The following is a 21,363-nucleotide window of genomic DNA, read 5'->3' as shown; positions in this document are numbered from 1 at the left end:
CCTATCTTTAGAGGGAAAAATCTTGAATGGAGCTGTTGGGAGTCCTCATTGATCCTAAGAATGCAACATCTAATGCATTATGGTCCAAGGTTGATTAGCTTTGATTCACTCCTACTCATTGAATGCAATTTTAGCTTTTAGGAAAATATTCAGTTTATAACTATGGCTGCATAGAGAAACAGGGGGCAGGTACTGTCTCTTTAGAAGGGTTGTGACGGGAAGATAAAGTGACCAAAGCCCCTAGCACAGAAATTACCAATTCTGGCTCCTTTCCTGAAATTAGTGAAGAAGCAAGAGTAAGCGGTGTCTTAAGCCTCAGCTTCATTGTATAATTCTTGTTGTCAGTTAGCTAGATTTTAAGCAGGAGAGGATGTTTCTAAACAGAAACCCACCAATTTTGGTGTAAAATTAGTGTAGGCTCCCAAGTCAGATTGCCAGCACTTGAACCTTGGCTCTCCACGTAACTCTGAGGAGTCCTTGGGCAAGTCCCACAGTGGCTGTAAGCCTCAGTTTCCACATCTGAAAATCAGGACGGTATTCCAGGGTTGCTGTGGGATTTAACTGACATAAAGCCTATAATGTGCTTGGTATAACTTGTCCATAATAAGTGCTCCATGAGTGGTATCCTTAAGAATCATTAATAATAAAGTGTCCTCTCTATGGTGATCTCTATAACTTAGTTCCTGAAATAATGATCTTGTTGGCCTGTGTGGCCTCTTAAAGTCAGGGAGGATGGCTAAGAGGAAGAGAATAGACTTTCTGATGTAGGAGCAGAGTGTCTGTAAAGATTACATGCAACAATTATTCTTTTTTGTTTAAGTCTATTCTGGAATAATTGACTATCCAGCCAGCAATTAGACCATACGTTAAAGTCAATCTCTTCCTTCCTTTTCTTTTGTCCTTAATTTAAAAGTTTTTATTTATCTGATTTATTTTTAGTCCTTTTTAGGGTGAAATACAACACATACAGATAAGTGCAGAAGATACATATACATATATCCAAGCGCAGAAGATATATATATATATATACACACACACACACACACACATGTGGTATACACATGAACACACATACACATATACATGCATATATACCCACATGGCTTAGAGAATTAATACAAGACAAACACACATCTTGCCACGGGCCATGGCGAGGAGTAGAACATTGCCTCTACCCTCCCACCCCACATTTCCCTTCTCAATAACTGCCCCTTTCTTGCATCCCCCAAAAGGTAACCACAGGTCTGATTTTAGGGTGATTGCTTCTTTGCTTTTCCTTATAATTTTACCCTCTGACTAAGTGTATCTCTAAACACTGTAATTTAGTTGTGCCTCTTTTTGAACTTTACACGAATGCAATCACGCGGTGTGTGTTCTTTTGTGTTTTTGTTCTTCCACACTCTTGCAAATAGTTGCTATCATCAGTCTTGTAAACTTTTGACTATTGTGGTGAGTATATAGTGATAGTTCGTTGTTTTAAGTTTAGGTTTCCCTGATGACTAAAGATCATTGGCCATTGTGATACCTTTCCAAAGTGCCTTTTTAAATCTTTTTGTATTCTCTATTGGGCTGTTGACTTTTTCTTAATGATTTGTAAGGTGTTTTTTTTTTTTTTTTCTTTAAAAAACATCTGGGCACTGGTCCTTTGTTACATATGTGGCAAATACCTTCCCACACTCTGTGTCTTGCCTTTAGTCTCTCTTAATGGTGTCTTTTGATAAACAGAATTTCTTAACTTACATGTAGTCCAATTTATCAGTCTTGCTTTTTGTGTCCTATTTAAAACATCTTTCCCTATAGAAGGATCATGAAGATATTCTCCTATATTATCTTCTAAACGCTTTATGGTTTTACACTTCACATTTTGAATTTTAACCCACCTGGAATTGACTTTCACGTAAGGTGTGAGGTAAGGTATAGTTTCATTCGTTTTCTACGTGGATATTCAATTTTCCCAGGGCCTTTTATTGGAAAGATTTTGTTTTCCCTACAGCTCTGTGACTTCATTTTAATCACAAATCAAGTACTCATGTATGCCTGGCTCTGGGCTTTGTATTTTGTTCCATTAGTCTACTCCTTGTACGGACACCATGCTCTCTTAACTTTTGTAGCCTTGTAATAAGTTGATATCCTGTAGAGTAAGCCCTCCTACACGTTTGTCTAGTTTTTTAATCGTCTCTGGCTACATTTCCATAAGCATAAGAATTAACTTGTAAATGTTCACCACCACCACCACCACCACCAAAAAAAAAAAAAAAACCCAAAAAATCCTATGGTAATTTTGATCTGAGTTGCATTGAATTTACAGGTCAATTTGAGGAGAGTTGAGTCTTTATGAAGTTGAGTCATTCATCTCTCTATTTATTTAATTCCTTTTTAATGCCTCTTACTACTACTTTATAGTTTTTTTGTATAGAAGCTTACATATCTTTAATTATTCCTAGGCATCTGATTTCTTTTTTTTTTTTTTTAAAGATTTTATTTATTTATTTGAGACAGAGAGAATGAGAGACAGAGAGCATGAGAGGGAGGAGGGTCAGAGGGAGAAGCAGACTCCCTGCTGAGCAGGGAGCCCGATGCGGGACTCGATCCCGGGACTCCAGGATCATGACCTGAGCCGAAGGCAGTCGCTTAACCAACTGAGCCACCCAGGCGCCCGGCATCTGATTTCTGATGTTAACATAGGTATCCCCTGCTTTTTGAAAATTTACTTCCACCCCTTCACTTTTATAAAAGACCTACATTAGTACCTGTTTTTGCTAACAGAAAGAAATCCGAATTGGATTTTTGCTTTTATGAAAAAGGAAAAAAGCAAAAATAGCATTTAGCGTGCATTTTTTTTTTAAGATGTTATTTACTTATTTGACAGAGAGAGCGTGAGAGCAGGAACACAAGCGGGAGGAGTGGGAGAGGGAAAAGCAGGCTTCCCATGGAGCAGGGAGCCTGATGTGGGGCTTGATTCCAAGACCCTGGGATCATGACCTGAGCTGAAGGCAGACACTTAAGGACTGAGCCACCCAGGTGCCCTAGAGTGCATTTTGCAGTGAACATGGCCCTGCTGAGCTCCTTCCCTGGCTACTACACTCGGCATCAAGCTGCCATGACTTGTGTCTGTGAGCATCTGTTTTATCTCATTTTGTGCATCCATTAGCAAGATGTATCCTGAAGTATCAGAAAAGCCTAAAAGAGGTTATTTTGGGGTCTGGAAATGCTCAAAAAAAATTTCCATATAAGTTAATGGTAATTGCTTCTTTGCTTTACACCATTTCGGCTGAGCAAATGTTTCAAAAGAACACTCTGCTTTGAGAGATAGCGGTGGGTAAATCTACATAAGCTAACTTCAATTTTTTTTCATTTTCTTACTGTGTGGCTGTTATGGGCTGAATAATTGTGTCCCTTCAAAATCCGTAAGTTGAAGCCCTAAACTTCAATGTGATAGTAATAGGAGGTAGGGCCTTTGGAAGGTAATTAGGGTTAGGTGAGGACATGAGAGTGGAGGGCCCCCATGATGGGGTTAGTGTCCCTATAAGAAGAGTAAGAGCTAAAGCTTGCTCTCTCTCTCCTCCATGTGAGGACACAGTGAGAAGGTGTCAGCTATAAGACAGGAAGAGGATTCTCACCAGAATGTGACCCTGTTGTCACCTTGGTCATGGACTTCTAGCTTCCACAACTGGTTTGGCCACCCAGTCTATGGTATTTTGATATGGCAGCCAGTGCTAAGAGAGTGGGTAATAGAGAAACAAAAAGCCTACATATATTGATCTTATATTCAGAGACCTTGCTAAGTTTACTCATTAATTCTAGTTGTTTCTCAGCAGCTTGTTTTGTGTTTTCTGTATACATCATACTGTCTACAAATAATGACACTTTTATTCCTTCATTTCTAATCCTTCTACTTTTTGTTTCTCGTTCTTGCCTTACTATACTAGCTAGGGCCTTCAGTACATTGTGAAATAGCAGGACTAATAGGAAATATTGTCATCTCATTTACAATCTCAGATAAATAGTTTGAACGTTTCACCCTTAAGTATAAATTCCCTTCTAGTTTTAGTGTCCTGGAACTTTTATATTTATTAATTTGGATGTTGAATTTGATCACTATATTTTTCCGCATCTACTGAGATGATCCTATCCTCTATCTTTTATTAGTGTAGTGAGACAATGCTCGATAGTCTAATGTGAAACCTCATTGCATTGGTCATAATGTATTCCCTTTTCATAGATTGTGCATTCACACACATTCACACACAATCTGTCTACCTATCTGATACATTTTAGGACTTCAGTATCTGCATTTCCATGTGCAATGAGTCTATAGAGTTCCTTTCTGTGATGTTCTTGTCAGGCTCATGTGCAAGAAGGCAACTCATACAACAAATTGAGAAGTGGAAGAATTTCTCTTTTTTTCAATTTTCTGGCAGAATTTGTTCCATCAGTCATATGGATGATAATAATCTTATTCAAATTCTTGTTTCTTTCTTAATTGAATGGTAGAATGCAGCAGTAAAGTTATCTGGGACTGCTGTTGTCGTTGTGAGAAGGGTTTTGACGGGGGTTTGATTTCTTTAATAGTTATCCAATTATTCTTATTTTCTTTTTTACTTTGTGTCAGTTTAGGTAAAATGTATTTTTTCTAGAAACTTACATATTTCACCTCAATTTTCAAATTTACTGGTCTAAAATTATTCATTATATGCTCTTTTCCTTTTGAATGACTGCAGTATTCAGATAGACATTTAGCATATTACTGTCAGCTTTTATTTTCTTCCAATAAATGCATAGAAGTCAAAACTACAAGTTACTCTCTAAACACACGTTTAGTTGCATCCACAAATTTTCGTTTTCTTCCTTCAGTTCAAAATTGTTTCTAATTTCCATTGATTGCTTTTTCTTTAGAATTCCTTTTGGATGAGGCTGCCAATGATGAATTCTCTCAGCCTTGTCAGAAAATGTGTTTGTTTCACTTTCATTCTAAAAGAATATGTTAACTGGGTATGGAAATCTAGGGTGACAGTCATTTTCTTTCAGTTCTTTAAAGATGTCACTCCTTGGGGCATCTGGGTGGTGCAATCGATTAAATGTCTCTTAGTTTTGGCTCAGGTCCTGATCTCAGGGTCATGGGATCAAGCCCTAAGCCTGCTTGGGACTCTGCCCCTCTCCCTCTGCTCCCCACTATCATGCTCGTATGCTCGCTCTCTCTCTCTCAAATCAATCAATCAATCAATCAATAAGATGTCATTCCATGGTCTTGTGATTTTCTGTTTGTTGTTGTTGTTGCCTTTAGTCTCTTGGTCTATTACTCCTTTGAGTTAGGTTCCCCCCCTCCACCCCCACTATTAAACCTGAGACTCATTCTTTGCCTTTCTGCAGTTGGTGTGTTCTTGAATTTCGGATGGGTGGCTTTTGCCAGTTTTGAAAAATTCACAGCCATTATCTCTTTAAAAATAGATTCCACTGGAACTGTTTCGGAACTGTGAATAACTATCTGTTAGGCTTTTTCATTATGTTTTATGTTTTCCGACCTCTTTTATAGTTTTCCCCACTCTTCCTTCATCTCTTTCTAGTACATTCTGAATATTTTTCATATGGCTCATCTTTAAGGTTTAGTAACTCTCCTTTTGCTCCTAAATTAATTCCTCAAGTTATTGTATTTTTCTGCTCTAGAATTTCTGTTTGGTTCTTTTTCACATCATCTCATTTTCTTATAGATTCCAGCTCTCTGCTGATTTAAAAAAATCTTTTCTACCTAGAAACAAGTTAAAGAGAGTTATTTTAATGACTGTGTCTTTTCACTCCAATTTTAGGTATCCTGTGATTCCAATCTTATTTGTATTGACTTGACTCTGCATATGCTATGGGGTATATGTATGCACACATTCATGTGTTGGGTATTTGAAGAAAATAATTTGTAGAAATGATTTAAGATCTTGGGTGGTATTTTTTTCAGGGATGATTTTTTTTTTCTTTGTTTCTGCCAGGCACCTAATAGGACTAGCAATTTGGGATCTTACATTTCCAAGACTGAAACTTTCTCAGTTGCCCAGATGATTTGAAATTGGGCTGTAGCTGGTAACAGGGCAGGCTTACACCTGAGTCATTCTTTTTCCAAGGATATCACTTTCCTGGATTTTTGCATTCCCACCCAGGTATGGAGATTTAGAAAGTGCTCTACCATTGGAAACCCAGCTTTTATTGTTTGTAGCCCCATCTGCCTCTTCAAGACACAGATGCCCTCAGTAGAGAAGCAGCCACAAAAGCTGGCCTCCTCTCTCTGGATTTCTGGCTGGCCTTGGATCTTGACCTTGTTATCCCTTGCTGCCTTGTTACCGTTAACAGATGTTTGTGTATATTCTGTAAAATTCTTCCTAGTTGAACACAGTGGGATATTTAATTCAAATTATTTGGTCTGTTAGTGATAGCAGAAGTCATTCTTTTTCTTTTCTCTTTTGGTGGTCTGAAAATATCCTACCCTACAGGTTTTATTCTTTAATTATTGTTTAAACCAAGTTATCCTAACCTGAACATTTCCATAATTTATCATCTTTAAAATGTAATGGAAATCATAGGGAAAATAATGAATCTACATATTGGCATAACTAATGGACAATCGCAGTCTCCATTGCTCACGACTCATGATAAATTGGAGGTAGTAGAACATACTGAAATGTTTTTTGTATCCTCAGAGAGGTATTAAAACTAGAAGGAGCACAATTTAGAGCTGTTTCTGCTAGTGTTATTTCCTAGCTGTTACTTTGTGTTATTCTCATAAAAACCCTAGGATATAATTAAAATGCTTTCCACCATAGTAATTCAGAGAGAGGAAAAGTGAGGTACAAAAGAGTGACGTGTCCAAGTCCACAGAGTTAAGTTTAGTAGCAATGTTGATAGGGAGCCAGCTTAAATTATTTAAGACTTTTCCACTGAGAGTAGAAAACAAAATGGCAGACAATCCAGACATTATTCTTAGGAGATTGAAAATGATCTTTTAATTCTTTGATTTGGTGGTGAATATGCCTAGTACTTAGGACAAATGATTTAAAAATATATACATATTTTTCCTCTTTGGTGGGGGAGGACTGGGACATAATTTTTACAGAACCATAATATTCACCTTACCAGTCCTTTCTTTTCAAAGCACATTCTAGAAAGTTCTGTGTAAAGCTCCAGGCAATCATTTTCTTTAGAAGAGGCATTATCTGCCACCTGACATTCTCTTGATTCCAGATTATTTATATGAGGCTCTAGTAGGAGAAACAAGATTTGCCCTGTGACAGGGTTGCAAAATGGTAATAGTGAACTAAAATAGTTAGGTCAGTGCACTGGGGCCTGGAAAGGGCATGGGAGTGGGTGGCAGGTATCCAGCACCTAAATGAGCTGGCCACAAGAAAGTGAAGACGAGTTCCCAAGATCTCTTTCCAGCACTCTCCTTCCTTGTCTCTGCATGGCTCCTATCTTCCCCAAAGAGCATGTTCTACCTCATGTACCCTTAAAGGAGGGAAGAGGAAGAAGAGGGGGTACATTACATAGAATTGGGCTGGAGATCTAATTTTACTAACACTACTGAGACAAGTGGCCGCAGTGGGATATTTTAATTCTCTAAATGTTCTTTCTTTAGTTCCTCTCCCCTCTTTCCTCCATTTTTTGGATTTTACTTCAATAAAGAAGATACAGTTTCCGTTGCTCACCATTCATGATAAATTAGGAGTAGACCATACTGCAATGTCTTTTGGATCATCAGAAAAACATTAACACAAAGAGAAGTACAATTTAGAACTGCTTTTTCTAGTGTATCCTGATTGGTTGAGCACCTGACTTGATTGACGCCCCTGGAATGTCAAAATAATGGAGGACTTCTTATGTAAGAGGTGGCTTAGGGACATATTAGGCATAGAATGAATTGTATAAATGTTATTACAAAATGATAGGTCAAAGATTACTAATATGAATTTTATACCTTCCTTCATCTTAACCTTCCATGACCTCTAGGAGAGCCTTTTTCCCATCTTCTTTTCTGGCAGAGACAAAGACAAAATGAGAAAAGTGGAAGGAGAACACCACACAGAGTGAAGAGAAGCAAGTAGAGAGGGGGAAAAAAAAGTCGGGAGTGGGGAAAAATTTTTGGAAAGTTTCTGCAAGAGTGTGCAGATTGATGTGTGATACATTATCCATTTCTGGAGATGAGATGAGGATGATGAGGAGGATCCTGAGGATGGTGATGATGATAGGCTTTGTTCCATCATCATTTTGCAAGATGCAGCTAAAAGTTATTTTTGGCATTTGGATTACACTTTTCTGAAAAGAACTCTGTGCTGAGGTTTCATGTCATTCAAAGACTCATAAGGGTTAACATTAACCATGGGACACTAGTCATTTTTCCTATCACTTGAACTAAAATTCTGTAGATTCTTTAGTCATCAGTGACCTGTGGAAATCTTTTGCCTGAACTATTGGGCATATGTAGAGAAAGCAGGATCTTGGTAAAATATTTTTAAAATAAGCAAACTAAAACCCATTTTGAAACCATGGGGTGTGGACTGTCTCCGAATTTTTATAAAGGGAAGTTTTTCAAGTATAACTAGATGGTCATACTTTTGGGTTGTGGTAAAATAAATCATTTAATGGGACATTAGATTTGATTATTTCTAAAGTTGCTGTAATTCTATGGTTTCTTGTTCCCAATTTAGAGCATAGGAACCTGATTTATTAATGAATATATTAATCCAAAAACTAGAGTCTTTAATTCCTCGCTACAGAAATCTGGTTCTATAAAGGTAGTCTACACAGAAAAAAAGGGGAGGCAGCACAGTGCCTTGGAAACATGAACTGCAGAGGAAGGGAAAAGCAAACTAAGATCTCTTTTCCAGCTGTGTTTAAAATGATTTTTTTTTAAAGAGCTTTGAATATACTAAAGGCGAAAGTGTCATTAGCCTTAAAGAATCTTCTCCTGTACTTCCATGCTAAAGAAAAAATTTTATTGTATCAATTTGGCAACCAGCGTTGGCAAACACTTTCCTTGGCGTTGATGATACCTCCATGTGGGGATTGCCTGGTGGGGTTAGGACTGAACTGGCCAAGGAGTTGAAGTTAAAACCCTCCTCTCCCCTGAGAAAACATGAGAATACTCTAATCTGCTCCCTCGGCCTTTCTCATCAGGGGCTGCTATGCTGAGAGCAGAACCTCTCTGTGAAGGAGGAGAGTTTTTCCAAGCTGGTGGGGTGTGTTGTAAGAGGTACAATTCAGTGACCAGAACATGTGCTAAATAAGCAAAGCTGTCCTTTCTCATCCACCTCGACCATCCATGATTATGATGTAAGTGTGGTCCAGTAGCTGGAATTATGGTGATTTTTCAAAAATGCCAGTGTCAAAATTTTGCCTCGACAGTATATCTGTAACGACTAATAATGCTGTTTTGGGCTGACTCAGTTGCTTTGAAATTGCACGGCTCTGTTATGAGTAAATGAGAGGCAACCAATTATCTATAAAATAATGGCATGCACAGAGGAGAGTTTGATGAATTACAAATGAACTCTGCTGACACAACAGGGTGTGGAAACCTGCCCTGCTCTGGCTTTCTATCCGAGTTAGGGGCGATGATTGCTTACTTTACAAACAACTTGGCCCACTCCATTCTAACATGGGCTGGGAGTGGGGACAGGGAGACAGTGAAACCTTCAGTGGACAAGGACACATGTCATTGCTTTAAAATTAAGTAGGAAACTCAACGTGGGTGTGTGAAGGCAGCAAACCCAAGTGTTAAATACCTACATGAAGAATTACTATGCTCCAGGAAAGATGCACAGATAAGGGATAGAGATGAACTGTCCTCTGATGGGATTCAGAACAGAGACTAAAAGAGCCATCGCAAAGCCGCGTCCCAGAACTCAGCCCAGTGTGTAGAGAGCCAAGGCATAAATTCACCAAAGCAGAAGGCGGATGTTGAATTCCTGGAGCCAAAGGATTTCCACCGCATCAGGGATCTGTCAGGTGGAGGGAGCTCTATTCAGCAACCCTTGGACTGTTGGTTCTGCCTGTGCCTGGTGAAGGCAATGCCTATTTTTCACTATTGCTTAAGAAACTGCAATTCAAAGTCATTTTCTACTAGAGAAAGGATACAGGGAGTAGTCAGAGGACCAAATCATCCTGCAGGATTACATGGGAACATCAAGAGAATTCCATACAACTAAGCGGATGTTGATGCCCTGATGGCTTTAAGAGGCTGAGAAAACAGTTCATAGTTTGGGGATGTTTATCTCTGTGGTCCTAGGGCAGTCTGATGCTGAGGATTCATGTGGGTTAATACATAAAGAAGATACAGAACAGGGGTTTTTACTTACTGAGAGGTTGCTGGCTATTTCCACACCGAACATTTAGCAGAGAGCAGGGTTTTTTGTCCATCATAGACCGTTTCCCATACTGGGCATCTCTGGCTATAGCCTTCCACATTCTTCTCAACACACTGGTTTTTCAGGTAGACTAATGGCAAACAAGGTGTCAAGGCCAAGCCCTAGGAGTTGGCTTCCCAGGAGAAGCAGTGATTTCAAACAGATCCAATCAGCCTAGAGACCACCGGCGTGGGGGGCAGTGGGGCATAATGCGGGGCTTCTTGCCCAGTGTCCTGTCCTCTAGCCAGGCACAAGAGACTGGCCTCTTACCCCTAGGGAAGCTGACTCTGGTCCCCCCCACCCCCCCACCCCGCCGGTGCCTTGTCTTCTCCACATTCCTGGCAAGAGGCATAGGGAGCGTTGGCTTAGGGGGTTGCCACAGGCCTGGAGTCAGCTTGCTCTGGGTTTGAATTCTGATGTCCACTGCTATTTTCCGAAGATGGGAATCATTTAAGATAATTTTAGGTGATCTTCATTGAATCTTGCTTAACTTACTCTCTTTTAATCCTTTTAAATAGGTCACACAGAGAGTCTCAGTTTGGTGCTGGAATTGAATGCCTCTGTAGGGTGGCTAGGCTCTGGTTCTAACAAAGAGAGAATGAATCTCAGTCCCAACAGCTATAGGCAAGCAAGTGTGCCCAGCTGGAATTCATCTGCATTGTTTTTCTTTTATCTTCATTTGCATGTTTCACTTCTAATCACAAGTAATACTCGTTTTTCATTGAGGTTCAGATATAAAGTTTAAAAGTGAACCAGGTAAATAATGAGCACACAATACCCTGGTGGGACACAAAGATGAAAAAAAAAAGCCTGAGAAAATGGGAATGAGAGCGATTTGGGAAACACTGTATTTGCCCAAGGTCATAGTATTTAGGCACGTGGTCATAGTGTGGAGGAAAGAGGGCAGGCAGCCGAGGGAGGTGTTAGCTCGGTCTAGAACAACTTACAAGCAGGGCAAAGTCAGTTGGTGCAAGTTCAGCCCCGTTTGGGTTCCTGCTGCCCAGCTGCGGTGTGGCTCGGGAGGCAGATGCCAGGGTAGGTGGCTTTAACAAGGCTGGAAAGGGAGTCCAGCAGGGAAGAGAGAGGCGGGCAAGCAGAACAGGTGAAGAAGGTTAAGGAGAACATTCAGAGGGCGCAAGGGGAGTTGGGATAGAATGGCAGTGCTGGCTGGAAAATCGAGCTCTTTTAGCAAAGGTAGGCTGTACGGACACTAAAAGAATGGTCTTTGGGGTGTGACTGAGTTCTCTCTCAGCTCTGTTCCCTGCAACCATTTACCTCGGAATAACATTTAGCATCACCGAGTCCCGGTTTTCTCATCCTCTGCAAGATGGGATCATAGAAGCTGCGTCTTCTACATTCGGTAATGCTGGCTGTTGTTATCAATGCAAGCGCTGCAGGCTAGAGTCTCTACCCTTGTGCATGTTGCAAATTGTGCAGTCTTGCTGAGCGAGCGACATCAGCATCTCGACACTGGCTCTGCCTAAGACTGACTTGCTGCTGAGGGTATAAATGGGGAGACTTGGAGAGGCCAAGTTTATCTGAACTTCAGATAAACAATGAATAATTCTTCAGGCCTAAGTATACTCAAATATTGTATGACAGCCCTATCTATTTATTTATATTTTATTTATTTATTTATATTTTATTTATTTGAGAGAGAGAGCATGAGTGGGGTGGGGGGCAGAGGGAGAAGCAGGCTCTCTGCTGAGCAGGAAGCCCTATGTGGGGCCTGATCCTGGGACTCCAGGATCATGACCTGAGCCACCCAGGCGCCCCATGATAGCCCTATTTATTTGGTGAAATTTTTAGAAGTACTGTGAACCCCTTAACATTGTATAAACATTTGGTGTGTAGATGCATTTTGAAAACGAAGGAGAGGGGTCTCAAGAACCAGGTGGACCAACTTAATGATCATGTTTCCAGTAAAGAATGCTCCCTTCCCCCTTTGTCTCTAAAGGGAAGTATATATAGTCCCTTTAAAGACTGATTAATTTTTAGGGGGGGGGGGGGGGGGAGGGGCTGAAGGAGAAGGACAGAGAATCTCAAGCAGACTCCATGCTGAGCACAGAGCCTGACACAGGGCTTGAGCTCACAACCCGGAGATCAGGACCTGAACCGAAACCAAGGGTTGGACACTTGACTGACTGCACCACCCAGGCGCCCCTATGGTCCCTTTAGGGATGAGGATGCTCTTGGTGAAATCCTAGAACCCTCTGTTTAAATCCCTAGCCTCCAAGTTACTGGCTGTGCTATTAGGCAACACATGTCATCCCTCCTTTTCTTCATTCCCACATCTGACTGCTGAGAACACTGAAGGTGATTTGTTTGGTCTGTAACCAAAGACCTGTAAAGACAGATCTTAATGTTAACTCATTTAAAAACCCACAGGCACTGTGGCAATAGTTTGTACAGCAAGTTAGGATGACTATCTTTCTGGCAAGATTTACAAGGCAAGTTGATTCACCTGGAAGACAGGAGATATTAGGCCTCAAGGCAGGACAGAAGCAAAAACTGACAAAGCAAAGCAAAGCATATAGGAAACTTGGGTACTAAGTTTAAATCCTCTTAAAATGTCTAGAAAATGCATTCTAACACAGAATCCTACAATTCAGCAAGCCTCAGGAAAAGCCTAGAGCTTTCTCACCTCTATCTGAACATACCCATTACATAAGAAACCCGGGCCAGGGGGGAGGGGGACAAGCCTAGTAAGTTGAGTCTGAAGACCAGTGACTCCATTTGAATGGGACATTCCAAAATGACACACTGGCTTTCATGAGATGAATAGAAAGGGGTCTGCAGCTATGCCTAGGGGTCTTTGTTCTTAGGCAGACTAGCTTGATCCAGAGCAAGGAAGGAGGGAGGGAGGAAGGAAGGACGAAATGAGAAGGTGAACAGTGGAAAAGGTTCAGAATAAATGATCAAAGACAGCTTCTGCTAGCACTACACTGTATCCTTCAGGCAACTGGATGCAGAGCTGATAAACCGATGACATCTTCCAATTTCATTCTCCAGTAAAATGAACATTCTAGAATGCAAGTGCCTGAACACTACGACATACTTGAACAATAACGGGGGAAAGGTAGTTGATACGGGGTCTTTAAGTAATCAGGATACTTTAAAACGGAGGGTGGGGGGAGAATGCCCAAGAAATGCACGTATATTAAAAACTAACTAAAAGAGACGTCTATTTCAAAGTGAAAGCAGAATACAATGAATGTGTTTTCTACCTAAAAATCATGATCGCTATGTGGTGGATACAATTTTATATAATTCAGTTGCTACCAATATTCACTAATTGTGTTTTTAATTTGTTTCTGATCTACTTCAGCAGCTTATAATATAAACACAAGACCGCATGAAGCAGCCTATTCCAAAAAGGAAAAAGAAACTATTCAGGGGAGAGGTGCTTTATCTGAGGTCCATTGAAAGAGGTTTATTAACAGGGCTGACAGATAAAATGCAGAACACATGGTATTTTTTAGCCTAGGGATGCCCCAATATTTCATGGCAACCCTATTTATTAGAACATTTCAGAAGATCCATGAGGCCCTGGACATCACATAAAAATTTCTTGTATATACACATTTTGAAAAAGGAGACTGGCTATAGCTTTCTACCGGAATCTTAAATCTGTGATGTCCCAACAGTTAAACATTCACTAATGCAAAGAAATAATTCTTTTTTTTGGGGGGGGTCATTATATGTATTTTTATTTTTAAATTTACATTCAGTACAATTCACTTTTTTTTGGGGGGGGGTATACAGTACTAAGAGCCTTGACAAATGCTTAGGGTTATGTAATCGCCAACATAATCAAGATAGGGTTCTACCAGACAAACAAGCTTCTTCATGCTGCCACTTTGGAGTCACAACCCCCTTCCTTCCCTTAGGCCCTGATAAGCACTGATTTGTTCTTTGTCCCTATGGTTTTTTCTTTTCCAGAATGTCAAATAAATGGAATCATATGATAGGTAGGCTTTTCAGTCTGGCTTCTTCCGCTTAGCCTCATATACCCACTTGCTGCAAGTGTCCATAGTTCATTCCTTTTTTTTTTTTAATTTTTTTTATTCTTATATTATCCCCATACATTGCATCATTAGTTTTAGATGTAGTGTTCCATGATTCATTGTTTGTGCATAACACCCAGTGCTCCATGCAGAATGTGGCCTCCTCAATACCCATCACCAGGCTAACCCATCCTCCCACCCGCCTCCCCTCTAGAACCCTCAGTTTGTTTTTCAGAGTCCATCGTCTCTCATGGTTCGTCTACCCCTCCGATTTCCCCCCCTTCATTCTTCCCCTCCTGCTACCTTCTTCTTCTTCTTCTTTTTTTTCTTAACATATATTGCATTATTTGTTTCAGAGGTACAGGTCTGAGATTCAACAGTCTTGCACAATTCACAGCGCTTACCAGAGCACATACCCTCCCCAGTGTCTATCACCCAGTCACCCCATCCCTCCCACCCCACCCCCCACTCCAGCAACCCTCAGTTTATTTCCTGAGATTAAGAATTCCTCATATCAGTGAGGTCATATGATACATGTCTTTCTCTGTTTGACTTATTTCGCTCAACATAATACCCTCCAGTTCCATCCACTTCGTTGCAAATGGCAAGATCTCATTCCCTTTGATGGCTGCATAATATTCCATTGTATATATATACCACTTCTTCTTTATCCATTCATCTGTCGATGGACATCTTGGCTCTTTCCACAGTTTGGCTATTGTGGACATTGCTGCTATAAACATCAGGGTGCACGTACCCTTTCGGATCCCTACTTTTGTATCTTTGGGGTAAATACCCAGTAGTGCAATTGCTGGATCATATGGTAGCTCTATTTTCAATGCAAAGAAATAATTCTATCATGTCTGACCTTTCCCTGTGGCCTTGAGCTTCCCAGCAGCCAAAACTAAAGGGAAACAAAACCAGGGGTGTCTGGATGGCTCAGTTGGTTGAGCATCTGACTCTTGATTTCAGCTCAGGTCATGATCTCAGGGTTGTGAGATTGAGCCTCGCATCAGGCTCAGTTGCGGAGTCTGCTTGAGATTCTCTCCCTCCCTCTGCCCCTCCTCTCTAAAATAAATAAATCTTAAAATTAAAAAAAAAAAAAAAGGCTATTTAACTGGGGAGAAGAGATCCAAGTGGAAGAAAGACTGATTCGGTCAGGAGGTTGTGAGCTGGCTCACAGCGCCTTACAGCCTAAGGTGGGAATCTGAGACTTGAGCTCTCGAAGGGTTTTGGCTTTTTAAATGATCAGGTTTGCACTGCAAAACTATCTTGGCCTGCTTGGTGAGGTCGGGTTGGAGAAGGGCAGGATGGTAACGTGAGGTGGACTAGAAGGAAGCCAACAGACAGGAGAGTCCTGCAGAAGGTGGGTGGAGGCAGGGTGGTTTTCTCCACTCTGGCTTTCATGTCTTTGAACCCCCCTGCACCTGCTTGTCTGCATCCCCATCCTGGGCAGGGAGCCTCCTTCTGGGGCCCCATGGAAGGTGTGAGTGATGATGAAGTGCCCAGTGTTTACCTGCACAGTCACTGAAAGTAGGCCCGCAGGGTTGCGGCTTCTGCTGCCATTTCCTCCTCAGACCTCCACAAGGTTGGGGAGTCCTCCTCCTCCTTGTCATGTTTCTGGAGCTTTGGAGAAAACAATGGAATAGGCTCATTAATGGGTCCTGGGGATCTCTGAACAAGTGTTGTGGGCTGAACACAATTTGCAAATCAGAAGGTTGTGTGTCTTTTCATTGCACCGGTTGCCCAGATTTGAAAAATGGGGAGGTGTCATGTAAGAATTCACATTTCCAGCTTTTGTAATAAAATAACCAGATTAGGCTACTCTGTGGTCCATTCCATGCCTTGTCTTGTCTGTGGAGGTTGTGAGTGGGGGTCACAGACTGGGGAGCATCCTCCCATTTTCCATAGTCCCCACCACTCTCTAATCTTAGGCTTGGCTGGCATCATTCATTTATTTTACTCACCAGACACTGAAGGCATGGAGTTGGCCACCTACCCATGACCATTCCCCCAAGCTGGCGGTTTACCTACTCGTCTCTTTGGCTTAGTCTCTCTTCTATGAGCTCTGAACCATTTTGTTTAGTGAACCAAAATAACCCAAGCAACTCTGTGATGATAATAATACAGGAGCCATGAGCAATGAGTGAGAAATAAGAGCATATCCATTAAAAGAGACTTAAGGAGGCAAATTTTCCCCCTTAATCTACTATTGCAATTCAGTTTTATTAACTAGATTTGTTATTCCTGTGTGGGCCTTTATCCATTGTAAAATGCTAAAGGCATAAATTCATAGGATGCGCAGTGTAGTATTTGGTAAGTCATTTGAAGAGATTGAGGTAAATGATTTAACAGCACCAATGATGGCTGGTATTTATGATACGAATGGGTAGTTTCTTTGATGCATATCATTTCATTTCATCTGTACCATAATCTATACACAAGGCAGGCAATACTTGACACCATCTTACCAAGGAAGAAATTGAGATCCAGGGAAGTTCCTTCGCTTGTCAAACTGACCACCCAGCTAGGCAGGGGCAGAAGTTGTTCCCAACAATTTTTACCATTTTACCTATCCTAGAGGAACTGCCAGACCGCTCCGTGCGTCAGGTGCATTCCCCGCAAAAGGCAGATCCTTTGAAAAATATCCTGTTGCCTCAGCAAAAAGTCTCTCCACTACCATAGTGGAGTCTCCTATCTCAGGCCCAAATCTCTGTAAATCTAACCCAGAGACACCCCATCCCCCACCCCACCCCCACTCCACCCCCAACCGCGTGGCCCCTTGCAGCAGAGGGAGAAATTTCCCCAGTAGTTCAGAGCAAACTTTGACACACAAGGTGAAACAGTGAAGGAACGACAGCCTGGCTCTCTAGCTGAGCTGTATTTCCACTTGGGGTAAGTTTGAGCCTAAATGAGGTTCATTAGCATATAACTGGGCCACAAATATATTGATGAGGGTCATGGATCTTCTGTTCATAATATGGCTGCCAGCACTCTGGTTTTACATTTTGCCACATAGATTTAATTCTCCTTAGTGGAAGAAAACCACATTAAGAAGTCATTTCCTTCCTTGTGGAGGCAGATATGATTCAGTTGCTACAGGCAAGGCAAACGGGACTGCTATTTTTCTACTCAAGAACTAATTTTCATTTGGATACTAGCTTTGGGTCTGTTATAAATCCGTCTTGTAACAATTCAGTAGGATGACAACACTAATATACAGCCCGGAAAATATGGCTTCCCTCTTCTGGTGCTGCCATGGAAAAGGCACAGAAATCAAGCATCAAGTGGCTTCCTCACCACAGATCATACCAGATGAATCCAAATAATTTAGAGCCTGTGAGCGTTAATGCCTCCCTGGTTATTAGGCGACCGTCTGTTATTGTCATATGCCTTACAGATGGCAACGTTGTGCCAACACTTCAAAGTTGTTTATGCAAGGTAGGAAATAAATAAAACAAAAGCTAATCATATTTGCAAAGTTCTGTTGTATATGGTTTTTAAAATGTAGAGGTTTCCCTCCTGAAAGTCCCAGATGGAAGCGTGTGGCTTTCTTTGGAACAGCATTGTTCAGTGCTGGTGCCCACTGGCATCACCTGGGGAACTGAAAAAACAAAACAAAACAAAACAAACCGCTATAGCCTGGGTCCATCCAGGGATTCTGATTTAATTTGTCTGGAGACGGCCTGAGTTTGGGGATTTTTTTCAAACTTCTCAGCTAATTCTAAGGTGCATTTCGTGTTGAGAAGCACTGCATTTAGGGGAAATGTATATGTGTATAGATAGAACCCATGTACAGAGAAATGCTACATTTGCCTTTAAGCCCATTGCTTGTCGCCCTATCCATAGAACAGAGGCTTTTCTTTGCAAACCCTGCTCTAGAACTGCTTTTCTATTCTCATTCTATCAGAGTGTCTGGGCCACGGGCTTGTCCCAGCAACACTAGGATGCTGATCTAGTTCAGGATCCTTTGAATGAATTTTCAGTCTCAGCAGAAATAGGGAGCCCAGGAACAACCCTGGTGAACAAGGCTTGTGTCTCAGGAGAGCCACCCAGGTGACTCGGAAATTAAACGTACTGTCGTTTGGAGTACATTTCTGCTTCCATGAGGCAACCCAAGAACCTGGCAGCTGCAGGTTATTGCAGGCTAGCAGAGATAAACTCTAAGGAACTCAAATGGTGATTCATCCAGAAGGTGCTACATGCCTTGAGGAAGCTTTACTGGGGGGGTGTTCACTTCAGATGAACCCTCCAGATTAATTTAGGCTGCCCACAGGGAAAGGCAGTGACTACTTATTAATGCACAAGGTATTTATTCTGTTTCTGCAATGCTAAGGGGTAGCCTTGGTGTTAAAACACTGAAACAGATAGACCCCTTTACTGTCCTCAGGGGGCACCCAGGTAGGGAGAGTAGACACCAAAATGGTTAGTTATGAATGAGAGGGGCATTTCCAAATGAGAGGGCTGCTGCTGGGTGGGCACGACCTAGTTTGAAGAACTTTTGAGAGTCAACTTAGTTTGGTAAAGAAACAGAGTGCTATAATAAAAAGTTATGGGGGAGAGGGAGTTATCTAAGGAACATCCAGCAACCTCTCTCCAAGAAGATGAGGTTAGGCCCAGACTTTGACAATGAGACCTCTTTGTGCCTCATTTTCCCCTGCTATAAGAGTTGTGAGTAGCGATGTGCTTGGCACATAGGAGTAGTCATAGCAACAGCAAACAACTATTATTAGGCTAGATACACTGTCCCCATGACAGTGACCACTGACCACCCCAGAGATGTTATGGCCGGGAGTAAAAGTGCCTTTCCTATCTTCATGGTTCTCCAGTGGTATGTGTCTTTTGGATCTTAAATGCCCTGTAAAAGGATTAAGAGCTATGGTCAAAATTCAGGCCCATACTAATGAATCGACTGACACATTCAAGCCTGAGGAGGAAATTTAGCTCCTTCAGATTTAAAATGACTTACAATAATCCCTAACTCTCAGAGTTGTTTTAAGGAGTGAAAAAGGTATTAATGGAGGCTCCTCAGAGGTAAAGGTCAAGGTCCTAGAGTCAAAGCATGTGGTAATAGTCAAATGCAGTCACATTACCCTGGCAGCATGGCCACCAGAGTTAGCGAATAAAAATACTAAAACAAATGAAATGAGTGTCTCGTATATCTTATGCAGTACTTGGGACACACTCTTACTAATAAGTATCATTTGTTTGATATTGAAATTCAGACTTAACTAGACTTCTTCCTGTCTTTTATCTGGCAACTTAGTCCAGGAGACCCCTTTGAAAAAGACCACAGGAAGTCTTTGGCTTGCTTTTGGGTTGTTCCCAAACCTGCCTAGCTGTGAATCCTGGAAAAGATGCAAGCTGTCCGAAGGAAGGACAGACTCAAGGCTAGCACTGGGTGCACTCTAAGGCTTATTATTGCAAGAAACAGAGTAAATCCCCGGCTCCCTTTAAATCTCATAGCTCATTGGTTTTCAGGCACGCACATTTTCCACATTTTTCACATCTCTGAAGTCAAAGTGTGTTCCACAATCAGGGGCGTGTCATAATTTAATTGGCAGTGTTTTTCTTGTTAGTAGTACATCAAAGAACAGTGCTTCCTCCAGGTGACTGTCTGGGATTCAACACACTACAGTGCTCCATCATTCCTCCTGATGATTATATCACGGAAGTTAAATGGCCATGAAAATGCTCAGCATCGCAGCACATCCCTCTCCTTCTCTCCATGCAACAGTGAAACTGTTGAACAGTTGATGCTGTTTTCACAGGCACTTGGTTCTTTAGAGGAAAAGTGCTCACCAAAGTTACAAAGTTTGCAAAAATTTGAACCAAAAAGTCTTTATTCACATTCAACAGAGTAAAGTCTGTGATGGCTCCTGGAAGAGCATTCTATTTCTATACAGCTGTGAAAAGAGATTTAAAAAAAAAAAAAATGTATCTGCAGTCATTCCACTTTATCTGCCTGAAAATGATTTTGGGGAAGGTAGTGTTAACAAGATTTTTGACTGAAGTACTGATAGGCGTCGATGTTGACATTCCGCTCCTTCCTGGGCATTGAGCATGCTATCGGGAGGTATGTGGGGTAGAGATTAATTCCCTGATGTAATGCTCAAACTGCCTTGGCTATTGACTTTTTTATAGCTCTGTAATGGAATACAGTAGGAAGAATGATTCACCGTAATTTAAATGTTTTTCAGAATTCGGAACTAACCAGTAGTAAAATGCCAAATTGTCTTCAAAGGGTGGGGGTCCGGTGGGAGAAACAATTTCATACTGCTTCTTAAAGAAGCAAGTGGCTGCATGTGAACTTGGGCATTGTTATCAAGTACATTAATATATGTCATTGTTACTGGTTTTGTAAAACAACATAAAGAGCAGAAAGCTTAAACTATTTTTTATGGGGTGATGGCTCTGTTCAGACAGGTGTTTATATAAAGTCTTGAAAGGGAAATAATATCAAGGAATAGGGAAGTAAATCCATAATTTTGTTCAGATCTGATTCTCTGCCTCTACTTTCAGTTTAGCCAACAAGCATTTGTTGAGCACATGATATATTCCAGGCACTGTTCTAGGTCTTATGCCATAAAGATGAAGAAGCCAAAAATCTGTGCCTCCTGGGGACTCACCACCTTACAGGGCAGACCGATTTATACATATGTAATATAATACAAGTCAGTCTGGTACAAGGACTGCGCTGGGCTACAAGTTCTATCATCGTGCTCTCAGAATATCTGAGGGGGGAGAGTAATTCTTCCCAGGGTGGGATCTTGGGTTGACTTTACAAAGTTAGGATTTGCACTGGGCTTAAACGATGGTGATGGGAGTTTAAGAACAAGGTTATTCTGGGCAATGGGAACAGCTTCAGCAGATACATGATGTGTGTGCCAGAAATCCTGCAACTTACGTCACGGCCGGCTTCACCAACTGCTTGCATCCCTCTTTCCCAAAGAGTCCTGACGTGGGCATGCCTG

At 41.3% G+C, this 21,363-nt stretch overlaps 1 protein-coding gene across 4 annotated transcripts in view; it reads right to left on the bottom strand.

Moving 5' to 3' along the window:
• Positions 1-21,363, bottom strand: part of FHIT (fragile histidine triad diadenosine triphosphatase) — a 1,481,620-nt gene that overhangs the window by 10,895 nt on the left and 1,449,362 nt on the right. For all 4 annotated transcript variants that reach the window (XM_034997431.1, XM_034997432.1, XM_034997430.1 and 1 more), the window contains one exon: positions 15,906-16,015. In XM_034997431.1, the coding sequence (XP_034853322.1) occupies positions 15,914-16,015 (102 nt within the window). In that variant the 3' untranslated portion in view covers positions 15,906-15,913. The remainder of the gene's footprint in view (positions 1-15,905; positions 16,016-21,363) is intronic.

Source organism: Mirounga leonina, unplaced genomic scaffold (genome assembly GCF_011800145.1).
Source record: "Mirounga leonina isolate KUSES-001 unplaced genomic scaffold, KU_Mleo_1.0 Mir_94, whole genome shotgun sequence".
In the NCBI taxonomy this organism is placed as follows: Eukaryota; Metazoa; Chordata; class Mammalia; order Carnivora; family Phocidae; genus Mirounga; species Mirounga leonina.
Note: the sequence above shows the minus strand (reverse complement) of the source record. Positions and strands in the feature narration are given on the sequence as shown.